This window comes from Oncorhynchus kisutch, linkage group LG27, assembly GCF_002021735.2.
Source record: "Oncorhynchus kisutch isolate 150728-3 linkage group LG27, Okis_V2, whole genome shotgun sequence".
NCBI lineage: Eukaryota > Metazoa > Chordata > Actinopteri > Salmoniformes > Salmonidae > Oncorhynchus > Oncorhynchus kisutch.
Genome location: NC_034200.2, coordinates 44,269,225 through 44,287,129, shown reverse-complemented (window position 1 = coordinate 44,287,129; position 17,905 = coordinate 44,269,225). Strand labels below are relative to the sequence as shown.

General features: G+C 42.0%; 1 protein-coding gene across 3 annotated transcripts in view; it reads right to left on the bottom strand.

The window, feature by feature from the left end:
* Positions 1-16,908, bottom strand: part of cacnb2b (calcium channel, voltage-dependent, beta 2b) — a 136,188-nt gene extending 119,280 nt beyond the window's left edge. For all 3 annotated transcript variants that reach the window (XM_031807349.1, XM_031807348.1, XM_031807350.1), the window contains exons 1-4: positions 16,666-16,908; positions 9,313-9,375; positions 8,195-8,317; positions 7,810-7,949 (exon numbers count right to left, since the gene is read on the bottom strand). In XM_031807349.1, the coding sequence (XP_031663209.1) occupies positions 7,810-7,949; positions 8,195-8,317; positions 9,313-9,375; positions 16,666-16,683 (344 nt within the window). In that variant the 5' untranslated portion in view covers positions 16,684-16,908. The remainder of the gene's footprint in view (positions 1-7,809; positions 7,950-8,194; positions 8,318-9,312; positions 9,376-16,665) is intronic.
* Between the last annotated feature and the right edge of the window lie 997 nt (positions 16,909-17,905).

Here is a 17,905-nt window from a genome sequence, read left to right as displayed (position 1 = left end):
AGTAGTGGTAATAGTAGTAATAATGCTAGTAGTTATAGTAGTAGCAGTAAGAGTAATAGTACAATAATGGTAGTGGTGGTAGTAGTAGTAGTAGTAAAAATGGTAGAAGTGATAGTAGTAATAATGGTATTAGTAATAGGAGTAGTAATAACAGTAGTAGTACAGATATTAGTAGTGATGGTAGTAGTAATGATAGTAACAGTAGTAGTAGGAATAATGGAAGTGATAGTAGTAATAGTAGATATAGTAGTAGTAGTAATAGTAGTAGTAATAGTAGAAGTAGTAGTAATAGTAGACATAGTGGTAGTAATAGTAGTAGTAGTAGTAGTAGTAGTAGTAGTAGTAGTAGTAGTAGTAGTAGTAGTAGTAATAACAGTAGTAGTAGTAGTAGTAGTAGTAGTAGTAGTAGTAGTAGTAGTAGTAGTAGTAATAACAGTAGTAGTAGTAGTAGTATTAGTAGTAGTAACAGTAGAAGTAGTAATAGCAGCAGCAGTAGTAGTAGTAGTAGTAGTAATAGCAGCAGCAGTACTAATAACAGTAGTAGTAGTAACAGTAGTAGTAGTAGGAGTAATAACAGTAGTAGTAGTAATAACAGTAGTAGTAGTAGTAGTAATAACAGTAGTAGTAGTAGTAGTAGCAGTAGTAGTAGTAACAGTAGTAGTAGTAGTAGTAGTAATAGTATCAGTTGTAGTAGTAATAGTAGTAGTAGTAGTAGTAGTAGTAACAGTAGTACTAGAGATATCAGTAGTGATGGTAGTAGGCGTAATAGTAGGAATAATAGTAGTGATAGTAGTAATATTAGAAGTAATAGTGGTAGTAATAGTAATAACAGTAGTAGTAATAGCATTACTAATAGTAGTAGTGATTGTAGTTGTGATAGTAGTAGTAGTAATAATAATAGTAGGGGCGGCAGGGTAGCCTAGTGGTTAGAGCGTTGGACTAGTAACCGGAAGTTTGTGAGTTCAAACCCCCGAGCTGACAAGGTACAAATCTGTCGTTCCGCCCCTGAACAGTCAGTTAACCCACTGTTCCTAGGCCGTCATTGAAAATAAGAATGTTTTCTTAACTGACTTGCCTGGTTAAATAAAGGTAAAAATATATATTTTTTTAAGTAACAGTAGTAGCAGCAGCAGCAGTGGTGGAGATATGTGTCCATCATCTCGCAACAGACATCATCAAACTGTGAAACAGAATAGTGTACCATATACACTCGGTTTGTTGTTTTTCTGAAATAGTTTTTAATCATAGCTAAAGTATTGCTACGGTTTCCTCGAGGCAGTCAGCCTTCATGGCTGGGACCACAAGTTTGTGTCCCGGATTCATGTTAAGTAGCAGTTAGCTGCTAGCCATAATGAAAATGGAACAGGCTAATGCTAGCAGTGCTAGCCGACCTGTGTTTTTATCCACAGCTGGGCATAAATGCTTATGGTGTGAGATGATTTCCACACAGTCACAAGTTGAAGATAAGGTCTGCCCTATATGCACCACCATCAAGCAGATAGGGGAAAATATCCTCCAGCTTTTGGCTCGGCTGTGACAAAAGCATAACCTGCTTTCTAAGTACATCAATCTTACTGTAACCCAGGCAAACTGAATCTCAGTTTTAAATGCCTCCTATAGCTAAACAGTCTGAGTAGGGCAGTGTTGATCTGTCCCAATCCAACGGACAGATGTTCAGCTCAACTCCGCGGTCCATGGGAGACTGGACACTCGCAATTCGTAGTAGATCGGGTAGTCAGTCTGGCCACCTTTCATCTTTTTTAAATAACAAAATGAGGGGGGGGGGGTCGCAAAGGTGGCACTGTATTATCCTCAAATCGGGCAAAGAAGGTGTTTAGTTTGTCTGGAAGTGTTACGTGGCTGGTTTTCTTTTTGTAGTCTGTGATTTCCTGTAGACCCTGCCACATACGTCTCGTGTCTGAGGCATTGAATTGCGACTCCACTTTGTCCCTGTACTGGCATTTCGCTTGTTTGAATGCCTTGTGGAGGGAATAAGTACACTGTTTATATTCATCCATATTCCCAGACCTCGTTCCATGGTTAAATGCGGCATTCGGGCTTTCAGTTTTGCGCGAATGCCACCATCCATCCACGGTTTCTGGTTAGGGTAGGTTTTAATAGTCACAGTGGGTACAACATCTCCAATGCACCTCTTTATAAACTCACTCACAGTCAGCGTATAGATCAATGTTGTTCTTCGAGGCTGACTGGAACATATCCCAGTCCACGTGATCAAAACAATCTTGAAGCATGGATTCCGATTGGTCAGACCTGTGTTGAATGGTTCTAGTCACTGGTACATCCTGTTTGAGTTTCTGCCTATAAGACGGTATGAGCAAGATGGCATCATGGTCAGATTTGCCGAAGGGAGAGTGTACTGCAATCAATACGCGTGTACTGCAATCAATATGCTGATAGAATTTAGGCATCCTTGTTCTCAAATTTGCTTTGTTAAAATCCCCAGCTACAATAAATGCAGCCTCAGGATATATGGTTTCCAGTTTACATAGAGTCCAGTGAAGTTCCTTGAGGGCCATCTTGGTATCTCTTTGAGGGGGAATTTACACAGCTGTGACGATAACTGACGAGAATTCTCTTGGGAGGTAATATGGCCGGCATTTGATAGTAAGGAATTCTAGGTCGGGTGAGCAGAAGGACTTGAGTTTCTGTATGTTGTTATGATTACACCATGAGTCATTATTCATGAAGCATACACCCCTGCCCTTCCACTTCACAGAGAGGTGTTTATCTCTGTCGGCGCGATGCATGGAGAAGCTTGGAGGCTGAACCAATTCCGACAACATATCCCGAGAGAGCCATGTTTCCATGAAACAGAGAATGTTACAATCTCTGAAGTCTCTCTGAAAGGCAACCCTTGCTCGAATAGTAGTAGTAATAGTAGTTATAGTAGTAATAGTAGAAGTAGTAGTGACGGTAGTAGTAGTAGAAGTTGTGGCAGCCACAGCAGTAGTAGTAGTGACAGTAGTAGTAGCAGTAGTGGTAGTAGTAGTAGCAGTAGTAGTGACAGTAGTAGTAGTAGTAGTAGTAGTAGTAGTAGTAGTAGTAGTAGTAGTAGTAGTAGTGGCAGCAGCAGCAGTATTAGTAGTAGCAGAAACAGATGTAGATGTAGATGTAGAAGTTGTAGCAGTGGTAGCAGTAATAGCAGGAGTAGTGGTAATGATGTAGTAGTAGTAGCAGCCACAATATAATTAGTAGCCATAGTAATAGTAGTAGTAGTAGCAGCAACATATTTAGATGTGGAAGTAGTAGCAGCAGTATCAATAGTGGCAGCAGTAGTGGTAAGGGTGTAGTAGTACTTGTAGCAACAGCAGTAGTAGCAGTAGTGCTAGTAGTAGTAGTAGATGCAGCAGTAATAGTAGTAGATGTCGTAGTAGATGTATTAGCAGTAATAGTAGGAGATGCAGTAGTAGCAGTACAACTAGTAGTAGTACATGTAGCAGAAGTAGTAGTACTTTGTCTCTACGTTATATTGGCATCGAACATGTCACCCTCCCTAGGAGAGGGGGTGACCTCAATAATTTATTGTTAAAACGAGAGGCTGCCTGGATCTTTAATTTAAAGACCCTTGCTCCCTTCGGTCTCAACGTAGACTTTGATCTGAAGCCATTGTTGTGATTTTGCTACTCTAAATGTTTGTAGGCTTATGTAGCCAAATTGTATCTATGATCGTACGCTATCCATTCATGTTTTTTGTATGCTATTTTAATACATTAGAATTAACCAATGATATCAGGCCACACCCAGCCATGATTTGTATGCTATTTTAATACATTAGAATTAACCAATGATATCTGGCCACACCCAGCCATGATTTGTATGCTATTTTAATACATTAGAATTAACCAATGATATCTGGCCACACCCAGCCATGATTACAGACTGTGTGTATCTTTTAACACTATATAAATGAGTCACCCCGCAGTGTTTGTCATTATACTGTGATTTTTTTTAAATTTGACCTTTATTTAACTAGGCAAGTCAGTTAAGAACAAATGATGGTCTAAGAACGGTGGGTTAAGTGCCTGTTCAAGGGCATAATTACAAATTTATACCTTGTCAGCTCGGGGATTTGAACTTGCAACCTTTCAGTTACTAATCCAATGCTCTAACCACTAGGCTACCTGCCACCCCAGAAACACCATAATGGCCATAAATATTGGCCATAAATATTTTTGCGTCTGAGCTGTCCAGCTCTCCTTTATTTTATTTTTTTGTTCCACTCTGCAAGCCAGCACCTCGCCTAAATAGGTGTGTGTTTCTTTCGCCTCTAGATTAAACTTCGATTAGCTAACACAACGTGCCATTGGAAAACAGGAGTGATGGTTGCTTCTAATGGGCCTCTGTACACCTATGTAGATATTCCATAAAAATCTGCCATTTCCAGCTACAATAGTCATTGACAACATTAATAATGTCTGCACTGTATTTCTGATCAATTTGATGTTATTTTAATGGACAAAAATTTTGCTTTTCTTTCAAAACAAAGTAATTTCTAAGTGACCCCAAACTTTTGAACGGTAGTGTATATATTACTTCAATTACCTCGACTAACTGTTGGCCCCACACATTGACTCTGTACCCCCTGTATATAGTCTCATTACTAACCGGTGCCCCCACACATTGACTCTTTACCGGTACCCCCCTGTATATAGTCTCAATGCTAACCGGTGCCCCCACAAATTGACTCTGTACCTGTATATAACCTCACTATTGTTATTTTGCTGCTGCTCTTTAATTACTTGTTACTTTTATTTCTAATTCCAAAAATGTCTCAACTGTATTGTTGGGCTCGTAGGTTGTATTCAGCATTTCACTGTAAGGTCTACACCTGTTGTATTCAGCATTTCACTGTAAGGTCTACACCTGTTGTATTCGGAGCATGTGACTAATACGATTTGATTTGAGTATCAACAGTAGGAGTGTAGTAGTGGTGACATTAGTAGTAATAATAGTAGTTATAGTAGTAATAGCAGAAGTAGTAGTGACAGTAGTAGTAGTAGTGGCAGAAGCAGCAATGATATTAGTAGCAGTAGTATTAGTAGCAGTAGTAGAAGCATTAGTAGTAGTAGCAGCAGCAGTGTTAGTAGTGGTGGTAATAGTAGTAGTAGTAGTAGTAGTAGTAGTAGTAGATGCAGTAGTAGCTGTAGTAGTAGTACTAGTAGTAGTAGGAGTATAAGTAGTTGCAGTACTAGATGAAGCAGTAGTAGCAGCAGCAGTAGTAGCATTAGATGTATCAGCAGTAGTAGTATATGTAGCAGCAGTAGTAGTATTAGATGTATCAGCAGTAGTAGTATTAGATGTATCAGCAGTAGTAGTATTAGATGTATCAGCAGTAGTAGTATATGTAGCAGTAGTAGTAGATGTAGTAGTTTTATTTATTTGTATTTATTTTATTTATTTCACCTTTATTTAACCAGGTAGGCTAGTTGAGAACAAGTTCTCATTTGCAACTGCGACCTGGCCAAGATAAAGAATAGCAGTGTGAACAGACAACACAGAGTTACACATGGAGTAAACAATTAACAAGTCAATAACACAGTAGACAAAAAAGGGGGAGTCTATATACGTTGTGTGCAAAAAGGCATGAGGAGGTTGGCGAATAATTACAATTTTGCAGATTAACACTGGGGTGATAAATGATCAGATGGTCATGTACAGGTAGAGATATTGGTGTGCAAAAGAGCAGAAAAGTAAATAAATAAAAACAGTATGGGGATGAGGTAGGTGAAAATGGGTGGGCTATTTACCAATAGACTATGTACAGCTGCAGCGATTGGTTAGCTGCTCAGATAGCAGATGTTTGAAGTTGGTGAGAGAGATAAAAGTCTCCAACTTCAGCGATTTTTGCAATTCGTTCCAGTCACAGGCAGCAGAGTACTGGAACGAAAGGCGGCCAAATGAGGTGTTGGCTTTAGGGATGATCAGTGAGATACACCTGCTGGAGCGCGTGCTACGGATGGGTGTTGCCATCGTGACCAGTGAACTGAGATAAGGCGGAGCTTTACCTAGCATGGACTTGTAGATGACCTGGAGCCAGTGGGTCTGGCGACGAATATGTAGCGAGGGCCAGCCGACTAGAGCATACAAGTCGCAGTGGTGGGTGGTATAAGGTGCTTAGTAGTAGTAGAGAAGATGTAGCAGCATATATAGTAGTAGTAGTACTTGTAATAGTAGTAGTAGCAGTAGTAGTATATGTAGCAGCAGTATTGCTAGTATTACTAGCATTAGTAGTTGTAGTAGTTGTAGCAGTAGCATTAGTAGTAATAGCAGCAGTAGTAGATGTAGCAGCAGTGGTATATGTACTATTAGTTGTACTAGTAGTAGTAGCAGTAGTAGTAGTAGTAGTAGTAGTAGTAGTAGTAATAGCAGCAGCAGTAGTAGTAGTAGTAGTAGTAATCTCCTTAGTTTTGTTGACGTTGAGTGTGAGGTTATTTTCCTGACACCACACTCCGAGGGCCCTCACCTCCTCCCTGTAGGCCGTCTCGTCATTGTTGGTAATCAAGCCTACCACTGTTGTGTCGTCCGCAAACTTGATGATTGAGTTGGAGGCATGCGTGGCCACGCAGTCGTGGGTGAACAGGGAGTACAGGAGAGGGCTCAGAACGCACCCTTGTGGGGCCCCAGTGTTGAGGATCAGCGGGGTCGAGATGTTGTTGCCTACCCTCACCACCTGGGGGCGGCCCGTCAGGAAGTCCAGTACCCAGTTGCACAGGGCGGGGTCGAGACCCAGGGTCTCGAGCTTGATGACGAGCTTGGAGGGTACTATGGTGTTAAATGCCGATCTGTAGTCGATGAACAGAATTCTCACATAGGTATTCCTCTTGTCCAGGTGGGTTAGGGCAGTGTGCAGTGTGGTTGAGTTTGCATCGTCTGTGGACCTATTTGGGCGGTAAGCAAATTGGAGTGGGTCTAGGGTGTCAGGTAGGGTGGAGGTGATATGGTCCTTGACTAGTCTCTCAAAGCACTTCATGATGATGGAAGTCATTTAGCTCAGTTACCTTAGCTTTCTTGGGAACAGGAACAATGGAGGCCCTCTTGAAGCATGTGGGAACAGCAGACTGGGATAGGGATTGATTGAATATGTCCGTAAACACACCAGCCAGCTGGTCTGCGCATGCTCTGAGGGCGCGGCTGGGGATGCCGTCTGGGCCTGCAGCCTTGCGAGGGTTAACACGTTTAAATGTTTTACTCACCTCGGCTGCAGTGAAGGAGAGGCCGCTTGTTTTGGTTGCAGGCCGTGTCAGTGGTAATGTATTGTCCTCAAAGCGGGCAAAAAAGTTATTTAGTCTGCCTGGGAGCAAGACATCCGGGTCCGTGACGGGGCTGGTTTTATTTTTGTAATCCGTGATTGACTGTGGACCCTGCCACATACCTCTTGTGTCTGAGCCGTTGAATTGAGATTCTACTTTGTCTCTATACTGACGCTTAGCTTGTTTGATTGCCTTGCGGAGGGAATAGCTACACTGTTTGTATTCGGTCATATTTCCGGTCACCTTGCCCTGATTCAAAGCAATGGTTCTTGCTTTCAGTTTCACGCAGTAGTAGCGGTCAAAGCAGCAGTAGTAGAAGCATCATTAGTAGTATTTGTATCAGCAGTAGTAGTAGCAGTAACAATCAATCACATTTATTTATAAAGCCCTTTTTTTATCAGCTGATGTCACAAAGTGCTATACAGTAACCCAGCTTAAAACCCTAAACAGCAAGCAATGCAGATGTAGAAGCACAGTACCAGTAACTACCAGCAGGGTTAGGGTGTCAAGGGTCAGGATCAGGCTTATGGCTGTGTACCTGGCCAGAGCTTTGGCAGCTTTCCTGGCCTGGACATCTCTCCTGATCAGGATGGTCTCCAGGTTGGTTGGACTGGGTATGAACCCCACCACTCCATCCTCTTTCACCGGACGCCCAAGCCACCAGTCACTATTAAACTTCTGTTCAGACAAGGCAGGCAGGGAACTGGATTTATTATGAATAATAATAATAATACATAATTTAGCACTTATTTAACAAAACATCAGACTAAACAAGACATGAAAAAAGAGAGGGGTAGACTCAGAGAAGGGAAGGAGTGTGATGCATTCCCATAACCATCATCATCACCACTACATTATTACCATCATCATCACGATCATAGAGCTAGTGTTTAAAGGATAGGGGTTAAGGGTTACACTCTAACCTCTTTGACGTGTAGAAAGTCTCTGGCCTCGAAGGTGACAGCCTGGCCTGGTACTGGGATGTTGTCGTCGTCTGCTGGTATGTAATAGAAGTTACACCGCACAGCAAATGCCACAGGCTTGTACTGGTGAAACAGAGAAGACAACAGGCTTGAACTGGTTAAACAGAGACAACAACAGACGTACTGGTAACAGGGAAGACAATAGGCGTACTGGTTAAACAGGGAAGACAACAGAAGTGCACCGGGAACACAGAGAAGACAACAGACTCGTCCTGGTAACAGAGAAGACAACAGACCTGTACTGGTAAGAGGGAACACAACAGACTTGTACTGGTAAGAGGGAAGACAACAGACTTGTACTGGTAACAAAGACAACAGACTTGTACTGGTAACAGTGAAGACAACAGACTTGCACTGGTAACATAGAAGAGATGGGGAGGCAGGCTGGTCTCTGAGTAGACGTAAGATAATCAAATGTAAATCAGTTATATTCAAATTAGTATGATATGTTATGTTTGATATGGTTACATAAGATGTAACTTTATTAATAAAAAAGGGAAAGAATGGTGGTTGGTCAGGGTGGATGGGTGGGCAAATAAGGTGAACATCTAGCAACCCAAAGTTTGTATATTTGAATTTCATCATGGAAAACTTGAGCATTGTAGCTCATTTAGCTAATAACTGTTCAACTAGTTACACATTTCTAGCTACTTTCCAAGTACTTAGCATGTTAGCTAACCCTTCCCCTAACACAGACCTTAAACCTTTTAGCTAACCCTTCCCCTAACATTAACCCTTTAACCTAACTCCTAAACTTAAACTTACCTCCTAGCCAAGCTAACGTTAGCCAGCTAGCTAACATTAGCCATCTAGCTAACGTTAGACGAAACAAATTGTAATTCAAAACATAGCATACATTTTGCAAATACGTAACATACTGTAGGTTTTGCAATTCTCAACATATCATACGAAATGGATAATGGACATCCACAAATTAATACATAGAATACCAGATTTAGTGTCTCAGATTTACGTACATAATAACATGAAATGCTCTGAAACCAAGTAAGGAAGGAGATAGGAAACAAGGGATCGAGGTAGTTAGATTGGGGGCGTACCTTGGCCTTCTCCAACTGGACCTGGGCATTCCGCTCCTCATGACCATCTACGTCCCTCAGGGTCTGGAGAGAGAAAGGGAGTCAGAATTAGACTTGGGATGCTTTAGTTTGTAATGATGAGTTGATGTAGAATTAGACTTGGGCCCCTTTAGTTTGTAAATATGATGTGATGCAGAATTAGAATTGGGCCTCTTTAGTTTGTAATGATGGTGTAGAATTAGACTTGGGCCACCTTAGTTTGTAATGAATTACATAGAATTACATTTGGGCCTCTAAATTGTAATGGTGATGTAGAATTAGACTTGGGCCGCCTTAGTTTGTGTTGATTATGTGACGTAGAATTAGACTTGGGCTGCTGTAGTCTGTAATGTTGGTGTAATGGAGAATTGGACATGGGCAGCTTTAGTTTGTAATGTTGACTTAGAATTAGACTCGGGCTGCTTTAATGATGATTTGGAATTAGAATTGGGGGCCGCTTTAGTTTGCCGTGCTGATGTAATGTAGAATTAAGCTTGGGCCTCTTTAGTTTGTAATGATAATTTGCCTTAGAATTAGACTTGGGATGGATTAGTTCGTAATGATGATGTGATGTAGAATTAGACTTTGTCAACATTAGTTTGTAATGCTTATGTAGAATTAGACTTGATCTGCTTCTGTTTGTAATGATGATGTAATGTAGAATTAGACTTGGGACTCTTTAATGTGTAATGGTGATGTAGATTTAGACTTGGATCGAGTTAGTTTGTAATGGTGATTTAGAATTTGACTTGGGCCGCCTTAGTTTGTATTGATGATGTGATGTAGAATTAGAATGGTCCTTTTTTAGTTTGTAATGATGATGTAATTTTGACTTGGGCTGCTTTAGTTTGTAATGATGATGTGATTTATGTTGTGGATAAAGAGTTTCCTGCCTAACAGAAGTCAGAGGGTGTTCTTTAATGGAAGCCTTTCCAACATAATCCAGGAAGAATCAGGAATTCCCCAGGGAAGCTGTCTAGGCCCTTAACTTTTTTCAAACTAATAATGACATGCCTCTGGCTTTGAGTAAGGTTTCTATGTATGCGGATGAATCAACTCTATACATGTCAGCTACTACAGCACCTGAAATGACTGCAACATTTATCAATAGTTTCAGAGTGGATGGCAAGGAATAAGTTAGTCCTAAATATTTCTAAAACTAAAAGCATTGTATTTGGGACAAATCATTCACTAAACCCTAAACCTCAACAAAATATTGTAATAAATAATGTGGAAATTGAGCAAGTTGAAATGACTAAACTGCTTGGAGTAACCCTGGACTGGAAACTGTCATGGTCAAAACATGTTGATACAACAGTAGCTAAGATGGGGAGAAGTACATCTATAATAAAGCGCTGCTTTACCTTCTTAACAACACTATCAACAAGACAGGTCCTACAGGCCCTAGTTTCTACCTTCTTAACAGCACTATCAACAAGACAGGTCCTACAGGCCCTAGTTTCTACCTTCTTAACAGCACTATCAACAAGGCAGGTCCTACAGGCCCTAGTTTCTACCTTCTTAACAGCACTATCAACAAGGCAGGTCCTACAGGCCCTAGTTTCTACCTTCTTAACAGCACTATCAACAAGGCAGGCCCTACAGGCTCTAGTTTCTACCTTCTTAACAACACTATCAACAAGGCAGGTCCTACAGGTTCTAGTTTCTACCTTCTTAACAACACTATCAACAAGGCAGGTCCTACAGGCCCTAGTTTCTACCTTCTTAACAACACTATCAACAAGGCAGGTCCTACAGGCCCTAGTTTCTACCTTCTTAACAACACTATCAACAAGACAGGTCCTACAGGCCCTAGTTTCTACCTTCTTAACAACACTATCAACAAGGCAGGTCCTACAGGTTCTAGTTTCTACCTTCTTAACAACACTATCAACAAGGCAGGTCCTACAGGTTCTAGTTTCTACCTTCTTAACAGCACTATCAACAAGGCAGGTCCTACAGGCCCTAGTTTCTACCTTCTTAACAGCACTATCAACAAGGCAGGTACTACAGGCCCTAGTTTCTACCTTCTTAACAACACTATCAACAAGGCAGGTCCTACAGGCCCTAGTTTCTACCTTCTTAACAACACTATCAACAAGGCAGGTCCTACAGGCCCTAGTTTCTACCTTCTTAAATACACTATCAACAAGGCAGGTCCTACAGGTTCTAGTTTCTACCTTCTTAACAACACTATCAACAAGGCAGGTCCTACAGGTTCTAGTTTCTACCTTCTTAACAACACTATCAACAAGGCAGATCCTACAGGCTCTAGTTTCTACCTTCTTAACAACACTATCAACAAGGCAGGCCCTACAGGCTCTAGTTTCTACCTTCTTAACAGCACTATCTTCAAGGCAGGTCCTACAGGCTCTAGGTTCTACCTTCTTAACAACACTATCAACAAGGCAGGTCCTACAGGTTCTAGTTTCTACCTTCTTAACAACACTATCAACAAGGCAGGTCCTACAGGTTCTAGTTTCTACCTTCTTAACAACACTATCAACAAGGCAGATCCTACAGGCTCTAGTTTCTACCTTCTTAACAACACTATCAACAAGGCAGGCCCTACAGGCTCTAGTTTCTACCTTCTTAACAGCACTATCTTCAAGGCAGGTCCTACAGGCTCTAGGTTCTACCTTCTTAACAACACTATCAACAAGGCAGCTCCTACAGGCCCTAGTTTTGTAGCACCTGGACTACTGTTCAGTCGTGTGGTCAGGTGCCACAAAAAAGGACTTAGGACTTCTACACCTGCATTGCTTGCTGTTTGGGGTTTTAGGCTGGGTTTCTGTACAGCACTTTGAGATATCAGCTGATGTACGAAGGGCTATATAAATAAATCTATTTATTAGGAAAGTTGCAATTGGCTCAGAACAGGGCAGCACAGCTGGCCCTTGGATGTACAGAGAGCTAATATTAATAATATGCATGTCAATCTCTCTTGGCTCAAAGTGGAGGAGAGATTGACTTCATTACTACTTGTTTTTATGAGAGGTATATACATGTTGAATGCACCGAGTTGTCTGTTTGAACTGCTGGCACACAGCTCGGACACCCATACATACCCCACAGACATGTCACCAGAGGTCTCTTCACAGTCCCCAAGTCCAGAACAGACTATGGGAGGCGCACAGTAATACATAGAACCATGACTACATGGAACTCAATTCCACATCAAGTAACTGATGCAAGCAGTAAAATTAGATTTAAAAAACAGATAAAAATACATCTTATGGAACAGCGGGGACTGTGAAGTAACACAATCATAGGCACAGACACATGCATGCCCACATGATAACATGCGCACTATACACACATGTACACATGGAATTTGCACTGTAGATGTGGTAGTGGTGGAGTATTTGCCTAAGTACACAATGTGTCGTGAAATCTGTGAATGTATTGTTATTTTTTTAGAATTGTATAAACTGCCTTAATTTTGCTGGACCCCAGGAAAAGTAATGGGGATCCAAAACAAATACAAATACAAATGTAGAATTCAACTTGGGACGCTTTAGTGTGTAATGATGATGTAATGTAGAATTAGACTTGGGCCACTTTAGTTTGGAATGATAATGTAATGTAGAATAGACTTGGGCCGCATTAGTTTGTAATGATGATGTAATGTAGAATAGACTTGGGCCGCATTAGTTTGTAATGATGATGTAATGTAGAATTAGACTTCGGCCACTTTAGTTTGGAATGATGATGTGATGTAGAATTAGACTTGGGCCACTTTAGTTTGGAATGATGATGTAATGTAGAATTAGACTTGGGCCACTTTAGTTTGGAATGATGGTATAATGTAGAATAGACTTGGGCCGCTTTAGTTTGGAATGATGATGTAATGTAGAATAGACTTGGGCCGCTTTAGTTTGGAATGATGATGTAGAATTAGACTTGGGCTGCTTTCGTTTGGAATGATGAGAATTATGTAGAATTAGACAGTGCTACCACTTGTAGAAACTGCAGGTTTTAAAGGCAATGGTACCTATTGTAGACACTGCAAGCTTTAACCTCTAGTGACACACCATCCCATGAACGGGACCGTTGTCATCATCTGACACTAATTAGCATAATGCAACGGACATAAATATTACTAGAAAATATTCCTATTCATAACAATCACAAGTGAAATATACTGAGACACAGCTTAGCCTTTTGTTAATCACCTTGTCATCTCAGATTTTCAATTCTAATCACCTAACAATACATTCACAAATTTCACGACACATTGTGTCCTTAGGCAAATACTCTACCACTATCACATCGACAGTGCAAATTCCATGTGTACATGTTTGACAAGCATTTGTGTAAGTTTATCGGTAGCCTAGCATAGCATTTTGTCCAGCTAGCAGCAGGTAACTTGGTCACGGAAATCAGAAAAGCAATCAAATTAAATCGTTTACCTTTGATGAGCTTCGGATGTTTTCACTCACGAGACTCCCAGTTAGATAGCAAATGTTCCTTTTTTTCCAAAAATATTATTTTTGTAGGCGAAATAGCTCCGTTTGTTCTTCACGTTTGGCTGAGAAATCGCCAGGAAATTGCAGTCACGAAAACGGCTAAAAATATTCCAAATTAGCTCCATAATATCGACAGAAACATGGCAAACGTTGTTTATAATCAATCCTCAAGGTGTTTTTCAGATATCTATTCGATAATATATCCATTGGGGACAATTCGTTTTTCAGTAGGACCGATTGGAGTCATGGCTACCTCTGTATTTTACTCGAGAATCTCTCTGGGAGCATCAGGTGACCACTTGCGCAATGTAGCCGCCTACGGGTATTCTTCAACATAAATGCGTAAAACTACGTCTCAATGCTGTAGACACCTTCGGGAATACGGAGAAGGAGTAATCTGGTTAATAGCCCATTCACTGCTCAATAGGGACACATTGGAACGCAGCGCTTTCGAAACATGAGGCACTTCCAGATTGGATTTTTCTCAGGCTTTCGCCTGCAACATCAGTTCTGTTATACTCACAGACAATATTTGTACAGTTTTGGAAACTTTAGAGTGTTTTCTATCCTAAGCTGTCAATTATATGCATATTCTAGCATCTTGTCCTGACAAAATATCCTGTTTATTACGGGAACGTTTTTTTTCTCCAAAAATGAAAATACTGCCCCCTAGTCACAATTAAAGGCAATGCTACCTCTTGTAGACAATGCAAGTTTTAAAGGCAATGCTACCTCTTGTAGACAATGCAAGTTTAAAAAAACTACAAGCCTCAGATTTCCCACTTCCTGTTAGGATATTTTCCCATATGAGTTCTGTTATACTCACAGACATCATTCAGTGTTTTCTATCCAAATATACTAATAATATGCATATATTAGCAACTGGGACTGAGGAGCAGGCAGTTTACTCTGGGCAACTCAGGGCACCTTATTCATCCAAGCTACTCAATACTGCCCCCGGCCATAAGAATGGCCAATGCTAAGACAATGCTACTTCTTGTCGACACTGCAGGATTTAAAGACAATGTTATCACTTGTTGACACTGCAGGTTTAAAGGCAATGCTACCACTTGTAGACAATGCAAGTTTAATGGCAATGCTACCACTTGTAGACAATGCAGGTTTAAAGGCAGTGCTACCTCTTGTAGATAATTCAGGTTTTAAAGGCAAGGTTAGCTTGTTCGCATCTTGTAGACAATGCAGGTTTTAAAGGAAATGCTACCTCTTGTTGTCAGCGCAGTTTTTAAAGGCAAGGTTAGCACGTTCGCATCTTGTAGACAATGCAGGTTTAAAGGAAATGCTACCTCTTGTTGTCAGCGCAGGTTTTAAAGGCAAGGTTAGCTCATTTGCATTCAAGGTAAACTCAGCAGGTTATGAATTAATTGGGAATTCATTTTAATTGTCAAACGCTCTAACGCAATCTAATGCAGTCCTGATAGAATCCCAGCCTATGTGTTGAGGCAGTGGGCAGGTTTGCTATCTTCCATTTAGAATACATAGTTGTCAATCTGTTCAAATTCACTTTTTCATCATAGCTCAATGTTAATCCGACCATTACAATTGTTGTCATTATTGTTGCTTCTCTCGCACTACTGTTATAACTGTTCTTCACTTCCCTGTCTTTCCTTTCTTCTGCTAGAATGTTCTAGATACCTTGCTTCATTTCTGCTAGAAAAGAGGAGTCATCTCTGTCTAAAGCCCAGTCAACCCTAACCGCTAAGAGGATTGCCCTATTCAGGTTAATAGAATCAGCCTGTAGCCTGCAATAGAACACAGTAGTCTGTATACAACACAATAAACCGGCCTGTAGACCGCACTACACACATTAGACTGGCCGGTAGACTGTAATACAACACATTAGACTGGCCGGTAGACTGCAATACAACAAAGTAGACTGGCCAGTAGACTGAAATACACACATTAGACTGGCCGGTAGACTGCACTACACACATTAGACTGGCCGGTAGACTGCAATATACACATTAGACTGGCCGGTAGACTGCAATACACACATTAGACTGGCCGGTAGACTGCAATACAACAAAGTAGACTGTAGACTACAATAAAACACAGTAAACTGTAGACTGCAATACAACACAGTAGACTGGCCTGTAGACTGTAATACAACACAGTAGACTGGCCTGTAGATTGCAATGCAACACAGTAGACTGTAGACTGCAATACAACACTAATTGTTGTATTGCAGTAATTGGCAGAGCTAGCTTTTGTCACATAAAAAATGTGAGATGCAGTTTGATAAAGCCAACAAATCTGCAATTGTCTCCATTTCTCTACCAACATCAGAAACTCTTTCATCCCTCTTGTCGAAACTTGTTGGTTTCTACTCAGTCCTCCTCCCAGTAACCCTAACCATGTGTTTCAGATAGACCAGTCCTCCTCCCAGTAACCCTAACCCTGTGTTTCAGATAGACCCAGTGCTCCTCCCAGTAACCCTAACCCTGTGTTTCAGATAGACCAGTCCTCCTCCCAGTAACCCTAATCCTGTGTTTCAGATAGACCCAGTCCTCCTCCCAGTAACCCTAGCCCTGTGTTTCAGATAGACCCAGTCCTCCCAGTAACCCTAACCCTGTGTTTCAGATAGACCAGTCCTCCTCCCAGTAACCCTAACCCTGTGTTTCAGATAGACCCAGTCCCCCTGTCTGTTTCAGAGAAGCCATGCAGAAACGACTCACACAGAGATGAAGGGATTAACAGTCAACACAACAGATGGTACATTATCCTATTCTTCCCTGTGCACACACACACACACACACACACACACACACACACACACACACACACACACACACACACACACACACACACACACACACACACACACACACACAAACACTAAACACTTTACCTTTTTCTTTGGAGGCATGTTAATCTTTTGTGGGTGAGATATCCGTTGGTTTCCCTGATCGCTTTAGTCCAAACAAGGACCCATATATCACAAAACAAACTCCTTCTTTACAAACTACTGTTGCGCAATGTATCCAAAGAGACTGTTGTTTGATAGAAGTATAACATTCATAACAGATTCCTGAGAGAAGAGCCCTTTGTATGACCAAGGGCAGAATCCAAACCCCTGGTGAAGTACAGCATGGCTGAGGATTCAGAGCTGAGTGGTGTGAATGGCTTCAATAAGCCTCTTTATCAGCTAGCATGTATTAACAGACAGTGTAGTCACCCCTCCAGAGCCTTGGTGGAATTAAAGGCTCAGAGAGACATCTGTTGCTTCCTCTGCACAGCATACTGTTCTATGGAGCTGGGGTATAGGACTGGGGAATAGGACTGGAGCTGGGGAATAGGACTGCAGATGGGGTATAGGGCTGGGGCTGGGGTATGGGGCTGGGGTATAGGGCTGGGGCTGGGGTATGGGTCTGGGTCTGGGGTATGGGGCTGGGGCTGGAGTATGGGGCTGGGGTATAGGACTGGAGCTGGGGAATAGTACTGCAGCTGGATATAGGGATGGGGCTGGGGTATAGGGCTGGGGATGGGGTATAGGGCTGGGGATGGGGTATGGGGCTGGGGTATAGGGCTGGGGCTGGGGTCTGGGGCTGGGGTATGGGGCTGGGGCTGGGGTATGGGGCTGGGGTATAGGACTGGGGTATAGGACTGGAGCTGGGGAATAGGACTGCAGCTGGATATAGGGATGGGGCTGGGGTATAGGGCTGGGGATGGGGTATGGGGCTGGGGTATGGGTATAAGACTGGGGTATAGGACTGGAGCTGGGGTATAGGACTGGGGTATAGGACTGGAGCTGGGGTATAGAACTGGAGCTGGGGTATAGGACTGGAGCTGGGGTATAGGACTGGAGCTGGGGTATAGGACTGAGGTATAGGACTGGAGCTGGGGTATAGGACTGGGGTATAGGACTGGAGCTGGGGTATAGGACTGGGGTATAGGGCTGGAGCTGGGGTATAGGACTGGAGCTGGGGTATAGGACTGATGTATAGGACTGGAGCTGGGGTATAGGACTGGGGTATAGGACTGGAGCTGGGGTATAGGACTGGGGTATAGGGCTGGAGCTGGGGTATAGGACTGGAGCTGGGGTATAGGAAAGGGGTATATGGCTGGGGCTGGGGTATAGGGCTGGGGTA